This window comes from Rhinolophus hipposideros (assembly GCF_964194185.1).
Source record: "Rhinolophus hipposideros genome assembly, chromosome: 11".
Lineage (NCBI taxonomy): Eukaryota > Metazoa > Chordata > Mammalia > Chiroptera > Rhinolophidae > Rhinolophus > Rhinolophus hipposideros.
The window spans coordinates 82056769-82080175 of NC_138057.1; the positions used below are offsets into that span (position 1 = coordinate 82056769).

Genomic DNA, 23407 nt, shown 5'->3' on the forward strand with positions numbered 1-23407 from the left:
TGTACTTCCAGGCCTTTTCTTCCAAGTCAAGTTGGTGTCCTTTCAGTCTTAGTTGTGGAGGGCGCAGCTCAGCTCCAGGTCCAGTTGCCGTTTTTCTAGTTGCAGGGGGCACAGCCCACCATCCCTTGAGGGAGTCGAACTGACAACCTTGTGGTTGAGAGGACGCGCTCCAACCAACTGAGCCATCCGGGAGCTCAGTGGCAGCTCAGCTCAGGATGCCGTATTCAATCTTAGTTGCAGGGGGTGCTGCCCACCATCCCTTGGGGGACTCAAGGAATTGAACCGGCAACCTTGTGGCTGAGAGCCCACTGGCCCATGTGGGAATCGAACCAGCAGCCTTCGGAGTTAGGAGCACAGAGCTCCAATCGCCTGAGCCACCGGGCCGGCCCCATCCCCCAGTTTTTTATTCTATCAAACCTCTGGCATTTTCTTTTTTCTTTTTTATTAAATTTACTTTATTTTTTTCCTCAGTTACAGTTGACATTCAATATTATATTAGTTTCAGGTGTACAGCACAGTGGTTAGACATTTACACAATTTATGCAGCGATCCCCTCATTAGTTTAGTACCCACCTGGCAACATACATAGTAGTTGTTACATTATTGAGAATATTCCCTAAGCTGTCCTTTACATCCCGTAACTATTTTTTAACTACCAATTTGTACTTTTTAATCGTTTCACATTTTTCACCATTCTCCAAACCCCTTCACCCCAACCATCAGTTTGTTCTCTGTATCTGTGAGTCTGTTTGTTTTGTTTGTTCATTCAGTTTGTTCCTTAGATTCCCTCTGGCACTTTTGAGACAGGAAATGAACCCCCAGTTACATCTGGGTTATGGCCACAGAGGCCAGCAGGGACAGACAAACGGACAGTGTTTGTGTCTTGCTATCGTTTGGTCCGGATCCGACCTGGCTTAGCACCCTGAGCAGCAGTTGGACACCACAGGCCTTGGGCAAAGGTGTCCGGACTATTTGAATCATAAAAGAAAACTGGAAAGGCGTTCAAGGTCACAAGTTCAGAGAGGAGTCCAGAAACAGAGCCTGACTTGCTGTCCAGGGCGGGTCCTTGATGTGTTCCCCTACCCCTTCCCAAGGATCCAGCACAGGTGGGAATGCTCTTCATCCAGGACAGGTGGGAATGCTCTGATATCCAGCTCCTCCTGTTGGAACCAGGCTGCGGGTGTGCACGTGAGGGCAGTCCCCCAATTCCCTCCGACCCTATTGCCTCCTCCAGCACCCACACACTCTCAGGTGCCCAGGACAATCTCTTGGGGGAGTGAGGGGAGTTCTGCCAGGTCCCTGCTGCTCAGAAGTTCTGGGTTTCTACTAAACACAGGGCTGGCACCCTGGCCGCCTGACTTTCCGGCACCATGACCCTGGGCCGGTCCTCATCTATTCTCAGCCTCAGGATCCTCATAAGAGTTTAGGGTTAGGCTGTAAGCCCAGACTCACGGAAGCAGTGTGCAAAACCAAGGGCAAACACAGCTGGAGGCCCGCGCCGGTTCCTGGGGCGAAAGCTGACCGTGCAGCACGAAGCTTGGGAGGAGCCCGGGACGAGGCGGGGAGGGGAAAGGGATCAGGCAGAGGCACTGGCCCCTGCCGCCGCCGAGAGGCCAGGCTCCACCCGGAGCTCGGCGCAGACGTACAGCACGAAACTTCACCGTCGCCGCCCGAGGCGGCTGGAGCTGCAGGCGCGGTGCCAGGCACGCGGCGGACACTGGACCTGCTGGAGCGTCTGGTGGCACGGCGCTCACCATCGCAGCGAGGGCACCAGGATAAAGGCGCCAGCGGCGCGCCGCCTGCGGCCCCTCCCTCCCTCCCTCCCCGGGGGAGGCGGAGCAGGGCGGGCGTCCGCCGCACTCCCGGCACTGGCACTGCGCGCGCCCCGGGGACGGGGCGGCCGGCAGACCCCGGGGGTTCCCGCCTCTCCGGGGGGGGTGGGGTCTGACATCACACAGACGATTCACCCACCGCACCGGGAGCGGTTCCGGGGCCCCGTCCGAGGCGGGGAGGGGTGGGGCGTCCCCGGGCCTCCGCGGCGGCCGGCAGGTGGGCGCGCGCTCGCCGGGCGGGGGTCCGGCCGGGCCGCGCGCCTCCCCCGGAACTCGGCCGTGCCATTCCCATGATGCCCAGCCACCGGGCACGGCTTCCGGAGCGCGGCCGCCGCTCCCGCCGCCGCCGGTAGGTCCGAGGAGGGGGCGGCCGGGGGTCGCCCCGCCCCGCGCGCCCCGCCTCCCGCGCGTCCCTCGGCGCCGGAGCGGGGGTGGGAGCGGCTGCGGGGAGGCGGCGGCCCAGCCCCCTCCACTCGGGGCCCGAGGAGCGGGGCGCCGGGACCCCGCCACCCCCGGGGACGCGGGGCGGGCGGGCCGACGCCGGGCTGGGGGGCGGTGGCGAGGGCCCGGGCGGCGGGGCAGGCCGCGCACGGCAGCGCCGGGCTCCCGGGAGGGCGCGCGGGGCGCGGGCGGGCTCGGCGGGGGCGGGAGGCTGTTACCTGGCCCCGGCGAGGGTCGCGGCCCGGGAGGCAGCTCCTGGCCCTGCAGCACGGCCCCCCGCGCCCCTCGATGCCGGCGGGAGGGGGCGCGGGGCGCGGGGCGCGCTCAGGTGAGGTGCAGGTAAGGGCCCGAGGGGCAGTTTCCGGCCGCCGCGGCGCCCCCCGCCTTCCGCGCTCGGCCGGAGGCCTGGCCCTCCCACGGAAGGGCAATCACGCCCCGCGCCCGGCGCAGCTTCCGGGACGGTCACGGAGCGTCCGGCCGGGCCCTGGCCCCCAGCCCCGGTATCCCAGAAAAATAATCCCGCGGGCGCAGACTTGCGTGGAGGCCTGTCCCCTTCCGTGAGGGAGGTGCTCGCACTGAACCCGGCTGAGGGCCAGGTCGCAGCCCTGTACGCAAAGATCTTTCCGGATGAGGCAGAGCGGGTTCAGCCCCCCCAGGCTGGGAGCCCCCTGTGCTCGGAGAAAAGGACAGAGCAGGGTCAGCACTGAGGGCCTTGCCTAACCTCCAGTCCCTCGGTCACACGCGGTGGCATTGCAGCTTTGCTGGGGGGGGGAGACCTTGCTGCAATATTGTGAGGTCTACCTAGCCCACGCCCATTTCAGGTTGCCCCGAAGGGACTCTTACCCTACGTGGCCCTCACCTCTCTAAACGCCCTGGGGGCGGGAGGGGGCGTGCCCCTGGGAGGTAAGAACGAGAGCTGAACCACTTTTGGTGATTCGAGAAATGTATTCGGGGTATTTCGTGCAGGAAGGCAGACTGTTAAGAAGAAGCCTAAGCCTGGTTTTGTGCTCCCCGAAGGTGGGTGTCTAGACTGAGATGTCAGGGTCCCTCCACTACTTTTTGAATTCTGGCACCACCTGGTTTTGGGGTGCAGGGCTGGGTGTCCCCACAGCCACTCTCGAGACCTGGTTCTGGGCTCTCGGTGCAGGGTGTCAGTTTGACAAACCTGAGCCCCTGGCTTTAGCTCACAGTTCTTTCCAAGTACAGTTTAGGGGAGTTTTCCAAAGTGATTCATCTCCTGCGGTTGATTGTTTTAAAGCTACAGGCTGTCGCTGGAGACGCCCTCTGAATTTTAAACCTCATTCTTCTGCTAGGTAATTTGACAATTCAGAAAACTTCACTAGGAGTCCAAGCTCTGTCTGCAGTCTATTAAGAGTGGTGAACTCAGCAGACTGTTAGCGCAGACCAGTGGCTTTCTTCTCCCAACTTTGCTTCCTAGTGTAGAAACCACTGCAGCCGGATGCATTGGGATATGTTGGGGTTCATCCCTGGACCCCTTTTTAAGATGGTATTGCTGTTTCAGGAGTTAATTTTATTTATATATATATATATATATAATATATATATTATATATATACAAATTTTACTGTGGAATATTGGGGAACAGTGTTTCTCCAGGGCCCATCAGCTCCAAGTCATTGTCCTTCAATCTAGTTGTGGAGGGCGCAGCTCAGCTCCAGGTCCAGTCACCGTTTCCAATCTTTAGTTGCGGGGGAAGCAGCCCCATATCCCATGCGGGAATTGAACCCGCAACCTTGTTGAGAGCTCGCACTTTAATCGCTTGAGCCATCCTGCTGCCTCCAGGAGTTAACATTCTCGATGTAGACTCGTCGCAGCCCCAGGCCTACTCAAATGTCTTGTAATTTCTGTAATTTTCAATAACGACTACCCCAGGCGAGCACAGGTCCCCAGCGAGTGAAAGAGCCCTCCTCTACCTCCCCCCCACACGCGTTGTTGGTGCCCACTGCTCTGCGGCTGGGATTGTGGGCTGTAGTGGCTGCCAGGGTCTGAGAACTAGCGGATACGTTCACATACTCCCCCATCAACATCCTGTCGTATCAGACCTGTGGCCCAGACAGTTGTAAACTAGTTGTGATTAACTGTATTTGATCTCAGGGTAAGTTCTTTCAAAATTTGTTTTGAGCCCTTAAATTGATGCTATTTCTTTCCAAAAAATATACATATGTATTTACTAGCTGTGGCTTCAGCCTCTGAATTAGATGTCTCTGCTTCTCTTTATTCCTGGCAATCCAAAGTCTGTTTTAAAAGTGGGTAAAGGGCGCCATGGAGTGCAGGTGGAGCCATGCGACCTTGTGCCAGGGTGGGCTGCTGTGTCACCGGACTGAACCTGGAACTGAAGAGCGTTTCAAGTAAGTGCAAGAAATTCTTTCACATTGTGGTTTTACTGTTTGAGCACAAATCAGTGATAGCAAGTGACTTGCTGTTGAATTTGTCGCACCCTCTGGTTAATCGCCGGTCACACCTGTTGGGCATGTCTGTGCCGAGGTGGCTGAGCCATGCTTTCTTGGAGAGGACTCTGGTGTGTAAACAAGATTACATGTTCATCAGAAAAGAAGCTCCTGGCAGAGAAGGGTCTCTGTCGGAAGCAAAGCAAATCCACAGGCCGGTTCCATCCCACCCCTGAGGTCCCCAGGGTGGTGACAGCCTTGCCTGGCACCATTTTTGGGGTGGAACTCAAGCTCCTGTTTCCATAAATGCTGCCAGGCTGTCCTCTTGCATCTCAGTGGCTTTGCATTCCAGTTGGTGGGGTCACGATAGGTCAGAGAAACATGTTAAAAATTACCAGTTATCTGAGGTGGCTTATGTTTCTCCGCTTGACCATTTCCCGTCCACATTATAATCAGCTCTCTGTCAGTGATCCCCAGATCTTTGGTGTGGAGGCTGTTTGTCATCGGTCGTCAGTGTTCCCTGGACCAGCCCAGCAGTTCTGCTGACGAGGCCACATTTGGTCTGAGACATGGGACCCATAGGTGACCACACAGGATGAAAAAACAGTGTGACTATTTTGGGGACAACTTGTATGCTAAGTAGCCAAAATAATGATATGGCTGCATGAGACCATTTAACAAATACACATTTGTGATGTCTTTGAATAAAAAGTGACTCTTTGCAGATGTTTGGGGAGGTAATTGTCGGGTTGCTCATATCACGTAACGTTTTCTTTGCAGGACCTTGCTGTTTCTGTCGAGAATGACCCGACCCACGAAGGCCCCTAACTAACCCAGGATCAGAATCGCATTCTTTTTACCTCACAAAGAAGCATTTGTGGCCTCTATCCCACTGGCACCCCTGGACAACTTTTTGAGGTAAAATAAGACCTGGTCTCTTGCAGAGACAATGGGGTCCCAAAGTCAGAGTCAGGGGTGGCACGGGTGTGCACCTGCGAGCAGGCGGGCGGCCCAGAGGCGCTTTCCCCTCGGGTCTTCACGGCAGTCCCACTTCACAGCCCAGGACACTGAGGCCCACGAACCCGCCTCACCTGGGCCCCCGGCTGGCCGGACGCTGACCGGCCTGCTGTTTCTTCGCGGCCACAGCTCTCTGTCACCTCACTCGGTGGCATCTGAGCAGTGTGCTTTCTTTCCCCCCAGGATGTGAACCGGGCAGACAGACAGACTCGACTCTGCACGTCCCTCCCCGTCTGCTAGGATGTTTCTCATGAACGCCCCTCCTGTGCTTGCTCTCCAGTCCACATGGGAGGCCTTCAGCCCGCCCGGGAGCTGTAGGTTTCCCGGCTGCTTCTCGGAGGCGACAGAGGGTGTGGGGGGCACGGCGGTGCGTGCCAGTGTGCACAGGATCATCAGCACGTTTCAGGGTGCCCGGGCTGCACGGGGCATGAGCCATGAGCGCGCCCTGCACGGGAGCCAGAGGGCAGAGAGGGGCCGTGACGCCCGCTGGGCCACCAGCCCCGTCACGGCTGCCTGTGCTCTGGCTGCTGATTTTGACCCCCAGGGGGTCGAGCAAGCCGCAGATGTCAGCCCCTCGCTGCTGGATTCCGACAGCGACGATTCCGTGGACCGAGACATTGAGAAAGCCATCCAGGAGTACCTGAAGGCCAAGAGTGGGGCCACCCAGCCCCCCACACCCTCCGATGGGGACAGCCGGTGCCAACCAGAGCCGCCTCAGAGCAGCACCCTGACCGCCCTGTGTCCCCCAAAACTTGCAGCTGGCTCAGGAGGTGTCCCGGGCAGCCGCGCGGAGGCCGGTGCGGACCAGGGCTCCACCTCCCCGGTGAGTGTCAGCAGTGAGGACTCCTTTGAGCAGAGCATCCGGGCAGAAATAGAGCAGTTTCTGAGTGAGAAAAGACAGCACGAGACCCCAAAATGTGACGTGTCTGCAGACAAAGCACCAGACCCCAACGACAGCTTGGCCAGACCGGCACTGAGATCCAGCAAAGAGCCAGTCAAGGCGTATCGGCAGGATTTGACTGGAGGGCGTAAGGAGGTTGTCTTCCGGAAACCTCCCCGGTTGGCGAAGGCAACGGCGCAGCCCAGAGGCCTGAGGTCCAGGGTCACCACTGAGCCAGAGAGCATGGGTGGCACGAAGCCATCAGCCCCTAAGCCAGCCGCCACCTGCTGCCCTGTGGAAGTCGCCCAGAACAAAGGTGGCGTCAAGAGGGGCGTGGGCCCCGGGAGGAGGGGGAAGCGACTCATGAGCGCAGCCCTGGTGCGCGAGGCGTCTGACTCGAGCAGCGACGACGGCATTGAGGAGGCCATCCAGCTGTACCAGCTGGAGAAAAGGAAGGAGGCAGGCGGGGACCCACTGCAGAAAACCCTACCGGGGGAAGAGCAGGGGCCTGACCCTCCTACACACAGCACGAGCCACTCCACAAAAAGTGCCTTGCCCGAAACCCACAGGAAAGTGCCAGGCAAGAAGAGGCCGGTGGCCTCGAAGACCATGGACCTCGGCCCAGGTGGCCTTGACCCTGACCATCCCTCTAAGCCGCCAAAGGAGACCAAAGTCCCTGCACTGCCAGGAAACACAACTGCCAAGAGTGAGTTTGTGGACCGATCTTCATGCCGGGCAGACACACCCACTGAGCTGATGTGTGCCGAAGCAATCCTGGACATTTCCAAAACGATCCTGCCAGCCCCTAGGGAAGGCAGTGACAGACCCCTGTCTGCCAGCCCGCTCCTTCGTCCGCCAAACGTGCCTGCGCGCTCGGATGGGGACAGCAGCTCGGTGGACAGTGACGACAGCATAGAGCAGGCGATCCGGACGTTTCTGGCGCTGAAGGCCCAGTCGGGGAGTTTGCTGGCCAGAACAGAAGCCTGCCCACAGTCCACACAGAGCCCACTGCCGTCGCTGGGCCCCAACGGCCAGGCTGGTGGCCCCAAGGCCCCTGTCTCTAAGACACAGGCCTTGTCGCTGAGCTGTAAAAGGAAACGCAGAGGCAGCAGCAACACTACACCCAAGAAAATGAGAGAGATGGGGAAGGAGGTCCCCTTGGACTCCGAGCACAGCCAGGGCAAAGCCAGCAAGGCCCCCGGAAGGGAGGGTGAGGCCGGCAGTCAGCCTCTCCCCTGCAGGACGGTCGGGCTGGGTGAGGAGGATACGGCCCCAGACACGAGGGGTGCCATGTCGCCAGGCCAGGGGAAGGCGGTCGAGGCGAGGAGTGTCGACGAGAAGGAGAGCTCCGAGGACAAGAGCAGCTCCCTGGACAGCGACGAGGACCTGGACACTGCCATTAAGGACCTGTTACGATCCAAGCGGCAGCTCAAGAGAAGGTGTCGGGACCCCAGGGCTGTGTGCAAGAAGAAGGTTAGGTTCAGCACCACCGAGGCACAGGTCCTGGGGCAGCTGGGTGGCTTCCAGAGAGACTGGAAAGACAAAAGCCCACACTTGCTGAAAAGCTGCCTCTCAAAGTCCAAAAAGGACAGCAGGGAGAACCTGGTAAGGAAACCTTTGCGCGTCTTCGGCGGCCAAGCAGAGAGCACGAAGCCAGTTGGCGCTGGCCCCGCGGACGCGCCCCCAGCCCTCCCGTCAGGGCCAAGAGCCTGCGAAGGGCACCTTTTCTGCCATGAAGCAGAGGAGCACGGACTTCACAGCTCAGCCGCCAGCCCCAGCTCCCGGTCTGACGACAGCAGCTCCGTGGACAGCAACGATAGCATCGAACTGGAGATCAGGAAGTTTTTGGCAGAAAAGGCCAAAGAGTCTGTGAGCGGTTCAGAAATTCTAGGAGGGGGTTCCACCACGCTCGGGCCGGGGACCGTGTCCAGGCCAGAGCTGCTGTGCCGAAAGGTGGTGGCTCCGGCTCTGACCCTTCAGCCTGGCATGTGCACACGGAGCCAGAGGGTCAGGGGGACCCCTCAGCCAGCCATGGGACCGAGGGCCAGCCCCCATGCCGACCAAGCCTGCCTCCCCGCCTCTCTGGCCAGAGGCCAGCTGGTACTGCCCAGAAGTGCCAGTGGGACTATGTCTGCCAGAGGGTCACCCACTGGTAAGAGAAACCTTTATCCTTACAAAGACCAAAGCCCACGAGGGACTGGGCCAGCCTCCGGGGACAGGGCTTTTGGTCAGCTGTCCAGTTGTGTGGAAGCTGGCACCCGGGCAGGGAGCCCCAGTGGGGCCTTGCCCGTGACCTCTAGGGGCCGGAGCGCACTGACGCAGAGCCCGGCAGCAGACAGGGAAGGGGGGCCCCAGGCTGGCCTCACCCTCCCATGGGGCGACTTTGCCCACCAGAGTCGGCTGCAGAGCACGTGGGTGCTGAGCTCAGAAGGCAGGGACACGGCTTGGAAAGGGGGCCTCAGGAGCGAGAGGGAGAAGGGACCCGAGGGCCAGGCCCCTTGCGCACCCAGCTTCCCCCCAGACCCCAAGAAAGGCCTGCCTTTCTCAGGCTTCTCTCCGCTGCTCTCCACACAGTTCTTCCACTTTGGGAAGAGCGTCTCCTGGGGGGGCAAGCCAGCCGGCCTCTTCAGCACACCCCTGAGCCTGCCTCTGCAGGGCCCGTCCTTCTCGGCCTTCAGAGAGCCTCCGGCCAGCCATGGCCCCGTGTTTGGAAGCTCGCACTTGCTCCTGAAGAAGGAGGGTGGACACTGGCCCAGTCGGAAGGCACCAGCAGCGCTCAGCTTACACGACAAGAGAAACTCGGGTTCAGAGGAAGCTATTTTAGACCTGAGGTATCGACAGAGGGTGATGGGTGGAGACAATGATGACCCAGAGGCCTGGGGCAGCGATGCCAGTGAGCTGAGTGACACCTCCGTGGAGGAAGGCGGCAGCCCCGTGGCCAAGGGCAAGGTCCTCGAGCTGTGAGAGCACGCCCGCTTCCCACGTGTGTGGGTAACACGCGTATGTGCGTGCGTCTGATGCTGTGGTGAGGGGAGAACGAGCAGGAAACCATGTCTGGTTTCACACATGTGTCCTGGTAAATAGGATTTTTGTAGCTTTTTTGTAAATTATTTAAAGTGCTGTAAAAACTATTTTTGGAAAACATAGTTGTTTGATTTTGTAGGGCGCCCCTCATTGCAGTTTCTGTGGTCTCCATCCAAGTCTTAGGTTTGCCAATACTTGGTTCTGCCCGGCACAGCCAGGTTTAAAGTGACTCTGAGACTGGTACTTTGGGGTGATTGCTGCTGGCAACATCCGGCTGTGCCTGCAGTGCAGCCTGAGGGGGCAGCAGTGACGCCGTCCCGGGCACCACCAGAGCCCCCATCCTGGTCTCTGTCGGGAGGCTCCTGGCCGGCACTAATTATTTAGGGGCCCTGGGCCCGGGCGGCCAGAGCACATCCTCGGAACATGCGGTCACCGCCTCCGATCGGAAGGACGTGTCAAAGCACAGACGCCAGCAGGCACCCTGGCTGCTCCCCACTGCGTGGAAATCCCAGCTGAGGCTGGGCACGGTCACCCCAGTTCCCACACGAAGCCTTTATTGTCTCGTGTCCTATCCCGTTCAGTGTCTTCATGGTTCTAATAGCTCGATGGGTCTCTTTACATGGGAGCCGCTGTTCATTTCTCGCCACGGCCCGATGAGGTCATGGGCAGCCTGTGCTTCTGTAATGTCCGTGTTACGAGCTGTGCCCACCAGTGAGCGTGGCTGGAGCTGCCCAGACAGCCGGAGCACCGACGACAGAACCCAGCACCCTCCAGGGAGCAGCCGCGCAGACACTTCCCACGGCTGTTGGAGGGCCTCCCTCCCAGGGCTGCGTCGTCCCCCCGCGCTCTCAGTGTTTGAGCACAGAAGAGGGAAAAGCATGACCTTCTGGGCCTGCTCTGTGGCGGCGGGGGCACCCGTGGCTACTGTAGAGACAGAAGGGACAGCTGCCCCCGTGGGGCTGGGCACTGACCAGGCACGACCTTTACATGCAAACTTGCATCAGTTGCCTGGAGTTTGACAGGTCACACTGTGACGTGGCTGGGATGGCCCTGGAACGAGGCTGACTCTGCAGCTGAACATAGTTCGTATTCTCACTGTGAGAGAATTTTCCACACGGCCTGCGCCCCTGGGTTTTAGCAGTGATTCACTTCTGTGCCCAAAGGTGGACCCGCCCCGGCACCCACAGTCAGGGTCTGCCGGGTCAGATGCTGTGACGAGCGGGCCCGTGGACGCTGTGACTGGTGCCTGTGTGACGTGCATTCGAGATCCCCGTTGTCAAATATTCATTCACTGAAGTGCTTCCAGGAAAAACAGTTCATGTGATCCATACTTTAAATTGTATTTAATTTTTAAGGAGTGTATTTAACACTCAAAAACAAACATCAGCTTGTTTTGTACATAAGAACCATTTTCTAAAGGCTAATAAATCAAGCACTGCTTATGAGTCAGTTTATGGAGTTTGTCCTGTGCAGTGACCTTCACAAGATGTCACGAGCACCCAGTGTCTGGGACCTGCAGTGTCCCACGGGTGCCATCAGCACATTTAGCACTGAGCACCTGGCACGCTGCTGCTTCCGCCCATGCCAGCCTCGCCTGTTCCCAGGCAGGACCCCTCACACCTGCCTCTCTTCCTGCCTCCCGAGTTCCCACCACCTGTCTGGCACTGAGCCCCATTCTGTGTGCCTACTGTCGCTTACACGTGCCTTACTTTCACAAACCGGGCATAAGCCTGATTGCATGGTCCATCCCTGAGGCAGCCTACAAAACACATTGTGTTCCACACCCTAGGCGGGCTGGCGCATGCCAGGGCCACGGTCAGAAGTGTCCCCCGCACCCTGTCTGGAAAGGGCACTGCAGTGGGGGCAGATAGGGCTGTCGCGTGGCGACTGGCAGTGATGTTTGCAGCCTCTGTCCCGCACTTCCGCTGGCCGGGGCCTGACCTGGCCACGTATGGTAGTGTCACAGGAGCTGCTGCCTGAGGTGCTAAGCGCACACTTGTGGAATGATGAGTCTCTAAACCCAGCTGCCATTGTGAAGACCTCCAGACGAGTCACACCCGCAGCGCTGCTCTCACCTCCCAGGGAGTGGGCAGTGGGTCTGTGTGCCTGGGGCCAGGGTTCATTTCATTCAGTGCGAGGAAGGGCGGCTGAGTTTCAGAGGTGTCTGGTGCTCTGGGGCAGGTCAGCGGGGCCCATCTGCAGCCAAGTCCCACGGAACAGGAACGGGAGTGGGAGTGGGAAGAAGGAGGAAGTCCTGTTCATGTTCCATGCTCACCACCCACGTCCCCCTGTAGAGGGGTCTTCTGCGGCCAAGGGTCACGCTCATCTGTTGCTCATCATCTGAATCGTCAGGTGACAGCTGCTCCCAGCCTGAGATATATTTGCTCGGGGAAAGCAGGCATTAAATTTAAACACTAGTACCTTATCTGCGCATAGGAAAATATAAAAAGTATTGCCACCTTGATTCCCTGCTCTCCGGAAATTAAGGGCCTGTACCCAGAGAAACAGCACGAATCCCACCACCGCTGCCTGCAAACCACAACCAGGTTAGCACCGGACACGGCCGCTAGGGACCAGTGCACTTTGCAGACGCAGGCGTCTGCTATTTTGTGTTCTGGACAGAGGTCTTTTTTCAGCATTGATGTAGTTTACTATATGTTTGAAACCTCTTATTCTAATTGACTATAATTAAAAGATTAAAGGTTACTGGAGGAAAATACACAAACGTAAATGAAAATATACGGTTAGAGTAAGAAGTGACCGGTTTTAAGCCAACCCAGCAGCTAAATGATTAGTTAAGTGTCATGAAACTTCACTTTTCAATGTTTGCTTTCAGAGTGGACTCAAAGGCTAGACCAAGCAAAGACCTATTCATAGACGAAGCCAGGTTTTCAGGAATAGTTACAAACGTTAATATTTTAGCTGGCTTTTGTCACCCCTAATGTCTCGGTTGCCGTTTGTATAATTATTCTGCTGGATTTAAGATTTTGAAAGAACTCAGTACAAAGGTCAGAGTGACGGGATATCATTTTCATTTCTCAGCCACCCATTCTGTATGCTGTCACCCCAAAGAGAACAGTTAGACCCGTGGATCTAATCTCTTTTTTTTCCCCAGGGCTCAATACACAAAGATTCCAGTTTGAAAATATGTCAAAAAGGTAAAGTTCACAAAATTCATAATCGCTGCCGTTCCTATATGACTTGTGCAAAAATGTAGAAAGTTAGGGTCAGAAAGTGAGGTCAGACACTGGTGACCTCGTCCCTCCCAGGACATCCCCAAGGCTGGTTCAAGCCCAGGGCCTGCCACAAGCCACCTCCTTTGGACCCTAATTTTCCCATCCGGAAATGGAGGTGCAGGTGTAAGTTTGCCGCAGGTGTGTGTGTGTCCGATGAGATGACAATGTTCAAGTCCCTGGAAGGACGGCAGACAAATGGAGAGGAGTGGCCACCCACAGCTCACCGGGGCCGAGGTGTCAGAAGACCGCAGCTGAGTTTTGGAGAAGATGGACATGGAAACCAAAGGTATTTCTGTTTTCCAACTTCCCATTTATTCTATTTGTCTATTATTAGTAATTCTATTATTTCTAAATGTAGAGTTTAACTCATTAGCAATTGTCACTGAAATGTTAGTGTATTGGCCACCATCAGTGCCCAGTTACGATGCCAGCATGACTTTGGGATGCCCGCTGGAGAGGTTGGCATCTTTTTTGTTGTTAGGAAAACAGATGTATCTCAATTTTAATGAAGTCCAATTCATGAATCTTTAAGAAACCTTGCCCTACCCAAGGTCATGAAGACAACATTCCCTAGGTTTTCTCCTGGAAGCTTTATTGTTTTACCTGCCCTAGCTGTGTGTGAAGCGATTGGCATCTCTTTTGTTTGTTGATGTCAGCTTGAAGATACTCCCAGTCCAAACTGGGGCTTTTTTCCTAGTGGTCTCTCCTGTGTGCTTGGCTTGGGAAGCTGTCTTGTTCCACGAATGCCGCTCACCAGTCTGAGGTGGGAGGACAAAGCTCGTTTGCTGCCAGCTTTATTCTCCCTTGGAACTGCCGACCTGCTTAGTCAGCTGTCCAGCAAGGAATTCATCTTTTGTGGTGAGTTTAGAAACTTGGCTGAGAGGCCTTCTTTTTCTTTTTTTATTTCAACAGAGGCTAAACACAGAAGAGTTCTTAGTATTTTGTTGTTTTAATGAGGGCTTGTAAAAACTCATTTTCGGTTTTATGCCTGGAGTCTCTGCTGGTTTTTAAGCTCAGAAGAAGGACATTACACAGATCCTGGCTTCAGGCTCCGTTTTGTATCTTTTTATGAAATATATTGATTTTCTCTGGAAACCATTTCCATTCCAAAATGGACATTAAGAATGTTGCCAAAAATGTTTCCTTTGCATATTAATAATAAAATGTTTTTAATGAAGAAGTGACCAGTTGGTGCTTGATGTCTTCCCAAATTCATATGCGAGTAAACTCTCTTTGGGTAGAAATCTCCATAAACACGACGATACGGATGGTACGTAACCGTGTTTTTTTCTATTCTGTAATGAGTGCGTCTTGCTGTCATAATGGAAGGGGGACATCTGTGTCTGAAAGACATACTGTGACAGAAAATGTCTTATTGAGGGCCCTCTAACTCACAGGAAACACTGATTGACGACTTCAAGTACATAGAGATAAAAATCCACTTAATACAGCTATTTCCCCCCACACCTGAGAAAAATGTTATTACCCGCTTACCCTTTTTTTTTTTTTTTTACTTTTTATTGAAAGTTTACAATGAACACAAAGAAGAGAACTCCCATGTGAGCATCAGCCTGACACTTGCTAACCTTGTTCATTTCTTGGGCCTCCCACCCAGCCCCTACTTGTGGCAGGAGGGTGCTCCGTGGAACTTCGAACGACATGGCCCCGCTGCCTGCTCCTACCTGGAGCTTTCTGGAAGGGCTCTGCAGTTCCCCTCCCTGGCCACTCCCGTCCATGCCTGGGCAGGGCCCTCTCCCGTCCCTCCCGGCCTTGTAGGGTTTGTGCAGATTTCAGGTCGCTTTAGAATAGGAAATCTGCTCCATAACTTGTGAACAAGGCTCCAAATAAAGACTCAGGTGGACCGTGTTCAGGACAACAGTTGGGTCCCAGGACACCCAGACATGCTCCTTAATTATAGGTGAGTCCGAAAGTCAGGAAGCGGCAACATTTTTAATGAAAGTCAAGGCCTTAGCACCTTTTCCGTCTCAGATGTGAGGCGAGAAAGTAAGACATTACAGCCCCACTTGTGTATTGTTCTAATCTAGAGAGGGAAACTTTTAAGGGAGAGCAGTGAATTGTGTCACCTTCACAATGAGGCAAATTATCAAAGATCAGGGATGATGGTTCTCCAGATTGCCACTGCTGGGGTCAGGAGACCACGGAGGGAGGTGTCCTAGCCCCCTCAATCACAAATGGACGGCCTGCTGACGTTGTAACTGGGGTGGAAGTTGAGCCGGTCATAGGGGGTGATGTGATTGTCGGCACCTGTCACAATGCTCTTCTCTACGTCCGTGTTCAAAGTATTTTTCTGGAACATTCCACCAGCGGCAAGTTGTCTGGAAAATTTATTCGAATGTGCATAAAATACTTTCTGGAAGTGAAAAGGGAACACAGTGATGCATGATAATACTCTTAATCAGTCATTTTGGGAAGAGAAATAAGAATTCGTAAGAAAATGTCATCTCTATTCCTAGGTAATAGAAAAGCCAGGGCAGGCAGGATGGCCCAGTTTGGCCCAGACCACCCCAATTTATGCCTGACGTCTGGGAATAATAATTAATAGTGCCTCCTTTCACTATTACTCGGATAGAAGGGTCAGTTGCAGGGCCATGTGGGCATGGTTCTGAGCCTTGACTTGGGGGTCAGGTCCAAAGCCTCCCCCAGTTCTGCTCTGACCAACTGTGCCCCGAGGATGGTTACTGGACTTTTATTTATTTGCCTCAAAATGGACTGCCTTCAATCACAAGGGTTGGTTGTATATATGGGTGAATGGGGCTGGTCCTTTGAGAGGTCGTCGGCAAGTCTTTATGTACTTTTTTCATCCTTTAAGATGTTTCATTGCTAGATTCCTTCATTTCTACCCTGCCCTGATCCAACAGGACTTGAGGTGCCCCTTCCACTTTGTGATGTTGGAACTTTGGGCCCCCCCCACCCACCCCCATGATGGGTATTAGCCTCTTCCGGAGACTCCCGACCTGCACACGTGCCCTTCCTTGCTTCCTGCTTACCGGCATCTCGTGCACCGTGGGGGCTCTGCTCCCGTAAGCTTGGTTACTGGTCCTGTACACCGAGGCGGGCTCCGTGGTCCTGGCAGATGAGAAGCTCATTTATTCTAATTCTGCCTAAGCCACAGCCTTCAAGGATTTGGTTGATGGAGCTTTGTTGGAAACGCCCCAAGTGGGTGGCGTCACTGTGAATGTGGGCTCCAGTGGAGTGCAGGCTCGCCCACCGCCGAGCCCCTCTGCTCACCTCTGCTGCCCTTGCTCTTCACAAGGCAGGCCAAACCGGAAAGAACTTCCAGGGGTCAAGTGCAGGTCCTCATGCCAGCTCAGCCTTGGCACATGCTGTCATTTCTTGAGTAGGCCGGGAGCTGTGGCTCAGCCCCCAGACCCCACCACCCAGGGAGGACCCTCCCCTTCTGAGCCTGAGAAAATGTGCCTGCAGTGTCCTGTACTGACACTACTCAAAGGACAGTTTGACCGAGGGGACTGTGGGTTCAGACATCCCAGCTCTGCCTCATGCTATACCTGCTATGAGATCTCGGTCAAGGTAGGATCCTTCCACAATCCCGTTGTCTCCTGAAAAACGAGGATAATACCACACCCAACTGTAAGGAGTTGTAGAGGGGACTAAAGGCGGGAGGGCAGGGAAGGTGCCGCTGCCCAGCTGTGAGGCAGAGTGTAGAGCTTGCAATGCCTGTGAGGGTTCACAGGCCACTGTCTCAGTAGGATGATGTAGGTGTGGCCGGATTCTTAGCACTTTGCAGAGGTGTCCTCTGCCTAGAGAAGAATGGGGACAACACCCCCCCACACACACCCTCGGCCCTTCATGCCCCAGTTGGGTTTGTGACTTCCCCTGGGATCACCCACTGTCCCACCTGCGCTGGCCGGAGGCCCACTGACTCTGTCTAAAGCTTTAGGCGGCACTTTCGCAGCTCGTTTGACCCAAAGAGCTAACCACGCTTTTGACCGGGGTGCCAGGGCAGGCTGGCCACGTGGGGAGTCTTGCATACAGGACTGTGTGAGCAGAGCGCAGGACCAACTAGGCACTTGTGTGCACGCGTGAGGAGGCGGCCTCTTTGTCCTCTGAGTTTGCAGGTGGACCCTGCCCGGACTCCATGGTCCTCACCTGTAGCCCCGAAACCACGCCGGGTTGTTGAACCTGGCCGGTAGGTCCTCGGCTACGCGGTAGTAGTCGCCGGTTTTCTCCGGGAGGGCCTGGGCCGCGGGCTCCACGGACTCCTCGCACTCTCGGGGGTTCTCCTCGGACATCCTGCAATCCACCGGAGCCGCGCGAGGAAGACACACAAGGCGGGGAACAGCCTCTCCGAAGCCCGAGCCCCGAGGGTCGCGCGGCGTCCTGTTGCTAAGCGACGGCCTGGTCACCTGACTGAGTGGGTCGGGTCTTAAAGGAGCCGCACCTCCCCGGCCGGGACCCCCTGCTGGCCAGCGGGGCCCAGGTGCGAGGTCTAGAACCTTCGGGGCGAGTACCCAGGGCCCCGGGCTGGCCGGGATAACGAGGCATCACATCCTGGTACCCTGGAATGCGTGCGGGGCGGGCAGTCATCGCGCGCAGAACGCGTCCCGATATTGTCGCGAATGCGGGGCAAGGCGGGTTTCTGGGCAAATGAAACCGCGGTGTCGTGGCTTCAGCAGCGAGCTGCCGGAGTTCAGGTTCTGCAAGGCCGCTGGGCGCGCCAAGAACCTGACGTTCACCGTGCGCACCAGGGGTGCTTCTGGACCCCGCGACTCCGTGCCCCCCAGTACCCGGAGTCTGCTTTTAGACTCCAGATTTGCCTGGCTTTGTGGAATCCTCCTAAGACAAGTACTGTTTAAAAATGAAAACGATTTCGGAGAGCGAGAGTTTGGGTTAGACTAGCCGGAGGTGATGAGGGTCCCAGGGCTGGCGTGTTCGTTCCCACCGGACGGCTGACGGGCACTGGGCAGGGAGGGGGCGAGCTGGAGGCCGTTCCCGGAGTGCTAACGGGGACCCGGGGAAAGGCGACAGGGAGAGGGGCCGCGTCCCCCGACCCCGCCCTCGCCCGGCCCGGGCCCCGGCCCGTCCCCGTCCTCGCGCGCCTGCGGTGCCCAGCCGGCTGCGAGCAGAAGTCGGGCTCAGCGCCCCGCGCACGTCCGGGACGGCGCGCTCGGACCTGGGCGCCCCCGGGGCCGGCAGGCGGCGCCGCCTGGAGAGCCGGGCGCGGAGCGCGGCGCGGGGAGCGCAGTGGCACCTCCGGGCCTGCAGGCGGCGGTGCGCGGGGCCGCGGGGGCGCGGGCCGCGGCGGAAGCAGAAGCCGCTGCGGCACCGCGTCCGCCTCCTCCGCGCCATGGCGCCCGCGCCCGCCCTGCCGCGCCTGCTGAGTGCGGGTGAGCGTGCGGGAGAACCCCTCGCCCCGGACCTGCAGGTCCTGGGGACCGGGGAGGGGAGGGCGGGCGGAGCACGCGCGCCACGAGTCCACTCTCCGCTGTCCCCGCAGGTGTGTGGCCCCGGCCGCTCCGGATGCACGTCCTCGGAGCGCCGGGCCCCGGGCCGGGCCAGCCGGGCGTCCGCACTCTGGGAAGCAGCGCGGCCCCCGCCGTCAGCAGCGGTCACACAGGTCCCGGGGCAGACCAGGGGGAGGGGGCCGGGGCCCGCGCCAGGCCTCCCCGGCTTGGGCTGAAATCGGCTGCCGCCAGGAGTCCTTGGTCCCCTTTGTTCGGATGTGGAACCCCGGCGGGGTCCGGACCAGAGAGGAGAGGCCGAGGCGGCGGAGCCTTAGGGTCACCCCACCCACGACGGAGCCCGTGCCTGGCCGCGGCTCGCTCGTCCGCCCCCCGCCGAGGACCCCCCTCCAGGGTGGGGGCAGAAACAGTGGTTGTCCCCCGGCCAACGGGCCTGTCTCCCTGGGGAGGGCCTCTGGCCCACCGGCCCAGCGCCCTCCCCCAACTCCTGCGGGGGCGTCTCGGCCGGCACCCCGAGGGACCAGAGGGACCCCATTCCCTTCCGAGTGGGGACTTGACCGGGTCTGCCAGGAGCAGAGCCGTGGTCAGACCCCTCCTCCCCCCTGAATCCCCTGACAAGGCCCAGCTTCACTGCCCCTCCCCCATCCGTGTGGCCTCCAGCTGGCTGGGGGTACAGTAGGGGCACCGAGACACCGCGTGCTCTCCTCACCCTAGATCTGCAGGACAGGATCCTCGGGGAGCCCCTCAGGCACTCCGACTTCTTCAATGTCAAGGAGCTGTTCTCTGTGAGAAGTCTCTTCGATGCCCGGGTGCATCTGGGACACAAAGCTGGCTGTCGGCACAGGTAGACAGTGTTCCGGGGCGTTGGGACCCTCCTGCCTTGGGGTCCTGGAGTCCAGGGCCACTCTGCTGGTGCGAGCAGTTTGTCCGAGTGAGCACAGCCCCCTCCTCCTCCAGATGGGGCCATTGGGCCCCAAGGAGAGGCAGGGGTTGGTCTGTAGACTCAGCTCTGACGCCCCACACCTAGGCCCCCCACACACACCTCGGCCGGTAGAGGTGGCTGCGGAGTCCTGACGGCTCGCCTGGTGGGTCCCTGGCAGGTTTATGGAGCCCTACATCTTTGGGAGCCGCCTGGACCAGGACATCATCGACCTGGAACAGACGGCCACGCACCTGCAGCTGGCCTTGAACTTCGTGGCCCACGTGGCGTACCGCAGGGGCATCATCTTGTTCATGGGCCGGAACCGGCAGTTTTCACACCTGATCGAGAGCACGGCCCGGGACTGTGGCGAGTACGCCCACACCCGCTACTTCAAGGGCGGCCTGCTGACCAACGCCCCCCTTCTCCTGGGCCCCGGCGTGCGCCTGCCCGACCTCATCATCTTCCTGCACACTCTCAACAATGTCTTCGAGCCCCACGTGGCCGTGAGGGACGCGGCCAAGATGAGCATCCCCACCGTGGGCATCGTGGACACCAACTGTAACCCCTGCCTCATCACCTACCCCGTGCCTGGCAACGACGATTCGCCCCCGTCCGTCCAGCTCTTCTGCGAGCTCTTTCGGAAGGCCATCGTCCGGGCCAAGGAGAAGCGGAAGCAGCTCGAGGCCCTGTATCGACTGCAGGACCAGGCGGGGGCCTCGGCCCAGGGCCCCACCAACCCTCCTTCCCCGGGAACACCGGCCAGGCTGGGTGTGGGTCATTCCTCGTGACATGTCCGCCCTCCTCCCGAATAAAAACAGCAGCCACGCCTCCCTCTGTCCTTGGCCACGGTCCTCAGTGCGTCCCAGTCCCAGCCTCGCGTCCACTCCGCTAGTCACAGTTCTCAGCAGCTGCCCACCCTACCCCCCAGGGCTCCTGACCCCGGGGCCCAGCAGGAGCACAGAGGACCCCCCAGGAAACACTTATCCCCAAATCTGAAGCCCGCCTTTCCACCTTGAGATCAGTCCTTTGTAGGTAGGTTCTTAGGCCAGGTTGGTGTTTATTCTCAACCAGAATGGCCCTCTGTTAGGCTGCTTCCCCCGCGGTCTGGTTTCCGGGGCTGCTTTGTAACAAGGTCACAGGGCCAGCCACTCGGAAGACCCTACCTGGGTTGGGGCAGGACAAGCGCAGCCGACAGCAGGATTCCAACAGACAAAACTCAGATTTGGGCAGAGGCTGGCTTGGACCTCTGAGGTTAGCACTGTGGTCCTTGTTGACTTGCTGTCATTGGTGTGACACTTAATCAGATTCCTACCTGGCCTGTGGAGCACATAAGGTCCCTGCCCTCAGGGTCTTTGAGCTTCAAGGAGATGAGCAGGCGTAGGGACAGCAGAGGTGCCAGCTGCCCCTCGAGACCACCATCTTCATCGTTGGGGCTCAGAGGCCCTCATGACCCACCCACAGGCCAGGCCAGCCTGGGACACCTAAATGGGCACCCTCCCCATGGTCAGGAAAGACCAGGGGCCGTTGTGCACAGGGACCTCTCGGTGCTCACTCACAGGCCTTCCCTGGTAGAACTTGTGTTTCTGGGGTGAGGCGTGGGCCCTCTATCCAGGGGCCCTCATGGCTCTCAGCATCTATGCCGCGTGCGCCTGCTGGGGAATGTCTGGACAGTGGCATCTGGGACAGGGTGGCCCTGTGTGGATGGACACGACACGTGTGTCAGCCCAGGTCCTGCAGAGCACACAGGAGACAGGAAGACGAGTCCCAGGTGTCCGCACGGCTGCTCCTGTCAGGTGGGGGTGGGGGTGTCATGGCTCATGGTGTGGATAGTGCAGGGAATTGGATGCCGCTTTGAAACCACTGAGTGACCAGCATGATTTTAATTTGCAAGCCTGAAATATGCAAATGCAAATGTACAGGCAGGCGTGGTTTGAGGGGTTTGACCCCGTAGGATATGGGCCTGGATGTTTGCAGGTCAGATGTCCCCAAGCGGAGTTCCGATGGAGAGAGCTGGCTGGGCACCCTGTCCCTCAGCGCTCCAGCGGCCAGCTGGGGGCAGCTGAGACATTTGACATCAGGACACAAGATAAAACTGCTTCCTAACTGAATGGGGGTTCCTGGACCTCCCGAGGCTGAGGGTGGCAGAGGGTCCAGCCACCCTTCAGAAGCAGGCCATTCAGGATGTCACAGGTGGCTCTGGCCTGGGCAGGACACTGACCCACAGGGAGGCACAAAGACGAGACATGGGACTGGCCCCCATTCTCATCCTTGACCAAGGGGAGGGCTGGAGGGCAGCAGCCCTGGGAAAAGGTGGATGGGGCGTCCAGGCCCAAAGATGCTGACTACCTGCCTGGAGCAGCATCCACTCCACAACCCCATGGGAACCATGCTGATGGCCTGCCTGGCCCCTGTCATCCTCTGTCCCCCAATGGTCCCCCTGGAACCTGCCCCAGACATGCCCCGGTGACCAGCAGGAATCCAGGAGTTTGTGTTGGTCACTTGTGCTCGAGTTCTAAGGGGTGCTGGGAAAAGAACAAATCAGGCAGGGGTGGCCCCCACCAGGTGGGTGACTGGATAAGTGCACCCAAGTGAGTGGGACAGTTCCAGGGGGGTAAGGTCCTAGAGGAAGTACAGGATGATGGGGCACAGAGCCAGGGTGGGGGCTGCTCCTGGATGAGCAGCCAGGGAAGGCCTGAGGGCCACTTCTGAACTGACAGGATGGTGACGGGGAGAAGCCAGCTGGGGAGGTTTCAGAGAGGCTCAGGTAAAGGGTGGGGAGGATGGCCTCTACCCCGGCAGGAAGGGACCTCCAAGTTTGCCACCGTGGAGATGAACCCCACGAGCCCAGAAGTGGCCAAAGGAGATTGTGCCCAAAGCTGGCCTCCTGTGTCCTCCCCTCCTGCTGCCGTAGTGTCTGACATGCCCCATTAGACCTGACCTCAGGGCCATGCCCTGACAGCTGGTGTCTTGCGGGGATAAGTGCAGCCACCAGAGCAGAGGAAGGGCCTGGAAGAGCCTGGCTCGGGATTTGGGGCAGGAGTGGGTGAGCACAGGAGCCCCATGCCCCCAGCAACGGCCCGGGAGCTCCCAGTGAGTGCGGTGGCGAGTCTGCAGAAGCAGGGCCCGGAGATGGCCAGGAAGGCCTCCTACCCAGACATGGCCCAGGGTGCAGCCCAGGGCTTTGCCTCCTCAGTGGCCAGAGTCTGAGCCCTGGGACCCTTCTGCCATCCAGCCACAGCCCTGACCAGGTCCAAAGTCACTTTTCACATATTTAAGATTATCTGGACCAACAGACTGGGTGTTTTGTACTGTTCATGTTTTCTGAACTGCCCCTCCTTTGTCTGAGAACTAGTCCCAGTGTGAAAATGAGTCGGCCCCGAACCTGTATGAGACCCTCAAGGTGCGGACCGTGAAGGCAGGCACGCTGGAGAAGCTGGTGGAGCACCTGGTGCCTGCCTTCCAGAGCAGTGACCTCTCCTACGTCACCATCTTCCTATGCACCTACCGAACCTTCACCACCACCCAGCAGGTCCTGGACCTGCTGTTCAAAAGGTGATGACCCCACCCCCACAGCACCGTGGCTCCCCGCCCACCTGCTCTGTGTGTCTCGGGAGTCACTTCACCCCTGAGCCTCAGTTTGCTGGTGAGAAAACGGGTGCTGAGAGGACCGACCTCCCAAGGTAGTCAGGACTCGGGAAAGTGCTGAACCCGGCCTGGCCCTGTGGGAAGGGCTGCCCAGGGCTGTGCTGGTCCTTACTTAGGCCTTTCCTCTCCCCCACCCAGCTGCTCTCTGCCTCAAGCCTCCCGGTCCTGTGCCCTTGGGTAAAGCTGTCCTCCCGTTTGAATGGAGGTTCCAGATTCGGTCTGGGGCCCCCCCACGCAGGATCCCTGGGGGCTGGCTGAGCAGCCCCAGGCCCACGCCGATATCTGTGAGGTGCTGCTTGGGGTTCCTTCATTCCATGAATGTATATGAAGCCCTCCTGTGTGCAGGCACTTTTCCGGCATTTAGCATAATTCTGTGACAAGAGCAGACAGAATCCCCGCCCTCCCGGGCCTTCGTCCCAGTCGGGGGTCAGCCAGTCCCACCAGCCGTCATTGTAGGGACCTTAGATGGGACGCCCTCACGGCCTCCACTCTAGTCGGGGGTCAGCCAATCCCACCAGCTGTCATAGCAGGGACCATACCGGGTCTGATAATTAAGTTCAT

The 23407-nt window shown here is 58.1% G+C and overlaps 3 protein-coding genes across 5 annotated transcripts; 2 read left to right on the top strand and 1 right to left on the bottom strand.

Annotated features, from left to right (window-relative positions):
* Window positions 1-471: 471 nt before the first annotated feature.
* PPP1R26 (protein phosphatase 1 regulatory subunit 26) lies at window positions 472-11047 on the top strand. Of its 2 annotated transcripts, none has more exons than XM_081066147.1 (4): window positions 472-2181; window positions 4529-4642; window positions 5462-5599; window positions 5882-11047. In XM_081066147.1, the coding sequence occupies exon 4, from the start codon at window positions 5940-5942 to the stop codon at window positions 9540-9542; it is 3603 nt and encodes a 1200-aa protein (XP_080922273.1). In that variant the 5' UTR covers window positions 472-2181; window positions 4529-4642; window positions 5462-5599; window positions 5882-5939; the 3' UTR covers window positions 9543-11047. The 2 variants fall into 2 exon arrangements, with proteins under 2 accessions (XP_080922273.1, XP_080922272.1); XM_081066146.1 differs by lacking the exon at window positions 472-2181 and adding an exon at window positions 2301-4389.
* A 2980-nt stretch (window positions 11048-14027) lies between these two features.
* Window positions 14028-17115, bottom strand: PIERCE1 (piercer of microtubule wall 1). Its single transcript, XM_081066150.1, has 3 exons — window positions 16967-17115; window positions 15847-15925; window positions 14028-15209 (listed from the first exon to the last, which is right to left on the bottom strand). Exons 1-3 carry the CDS (start codon window positions 17107-17109, stop codon window positions 15021-15023), a joined length of 411 nt encoding a protein of 136 aa, XP_080922276.1. The 5' UTR covers window positions 17110-17115; the 3' UTR covers window positions 14028-15020.
* Window positions 17116-17286: 171 nt separating this feature from the next.
* Window positions 17287-22205, top strand: MRPS2 (mitochondrial ribosomal protein S2). 2 transcript variants are annotated; one of them, XM_081066149.1, is made up of 4 exons: window positions 17287-17371; window positions 18315-18434; window positions 18994-19123; window positions 19380-22205. In XM_081066149.1, the coding sequence occupies exons 2-4, from the start codon at window positions 18338-18340 to the stop codon at window positions 19987-19989; spliced, it is 837 nt and encodes a 278-aa protein (XP_080922275.1). In that variant the 5' UTR covers window positions 17287-17371; window positions 18315-18337; the 3' UTR covers window positions 19990-22205. The 2 variants fall into 2 exon arrangements, with proteins under 2 accessions (XP_080922275.1, XP_080922274.1); XM_081066148.1 differs by lacking the exon at window positions 17287-17371 and adding an exon at window positions 18094-18204.
* Window positions 22206-23407: the final 1202 nt, after the last annotated feature.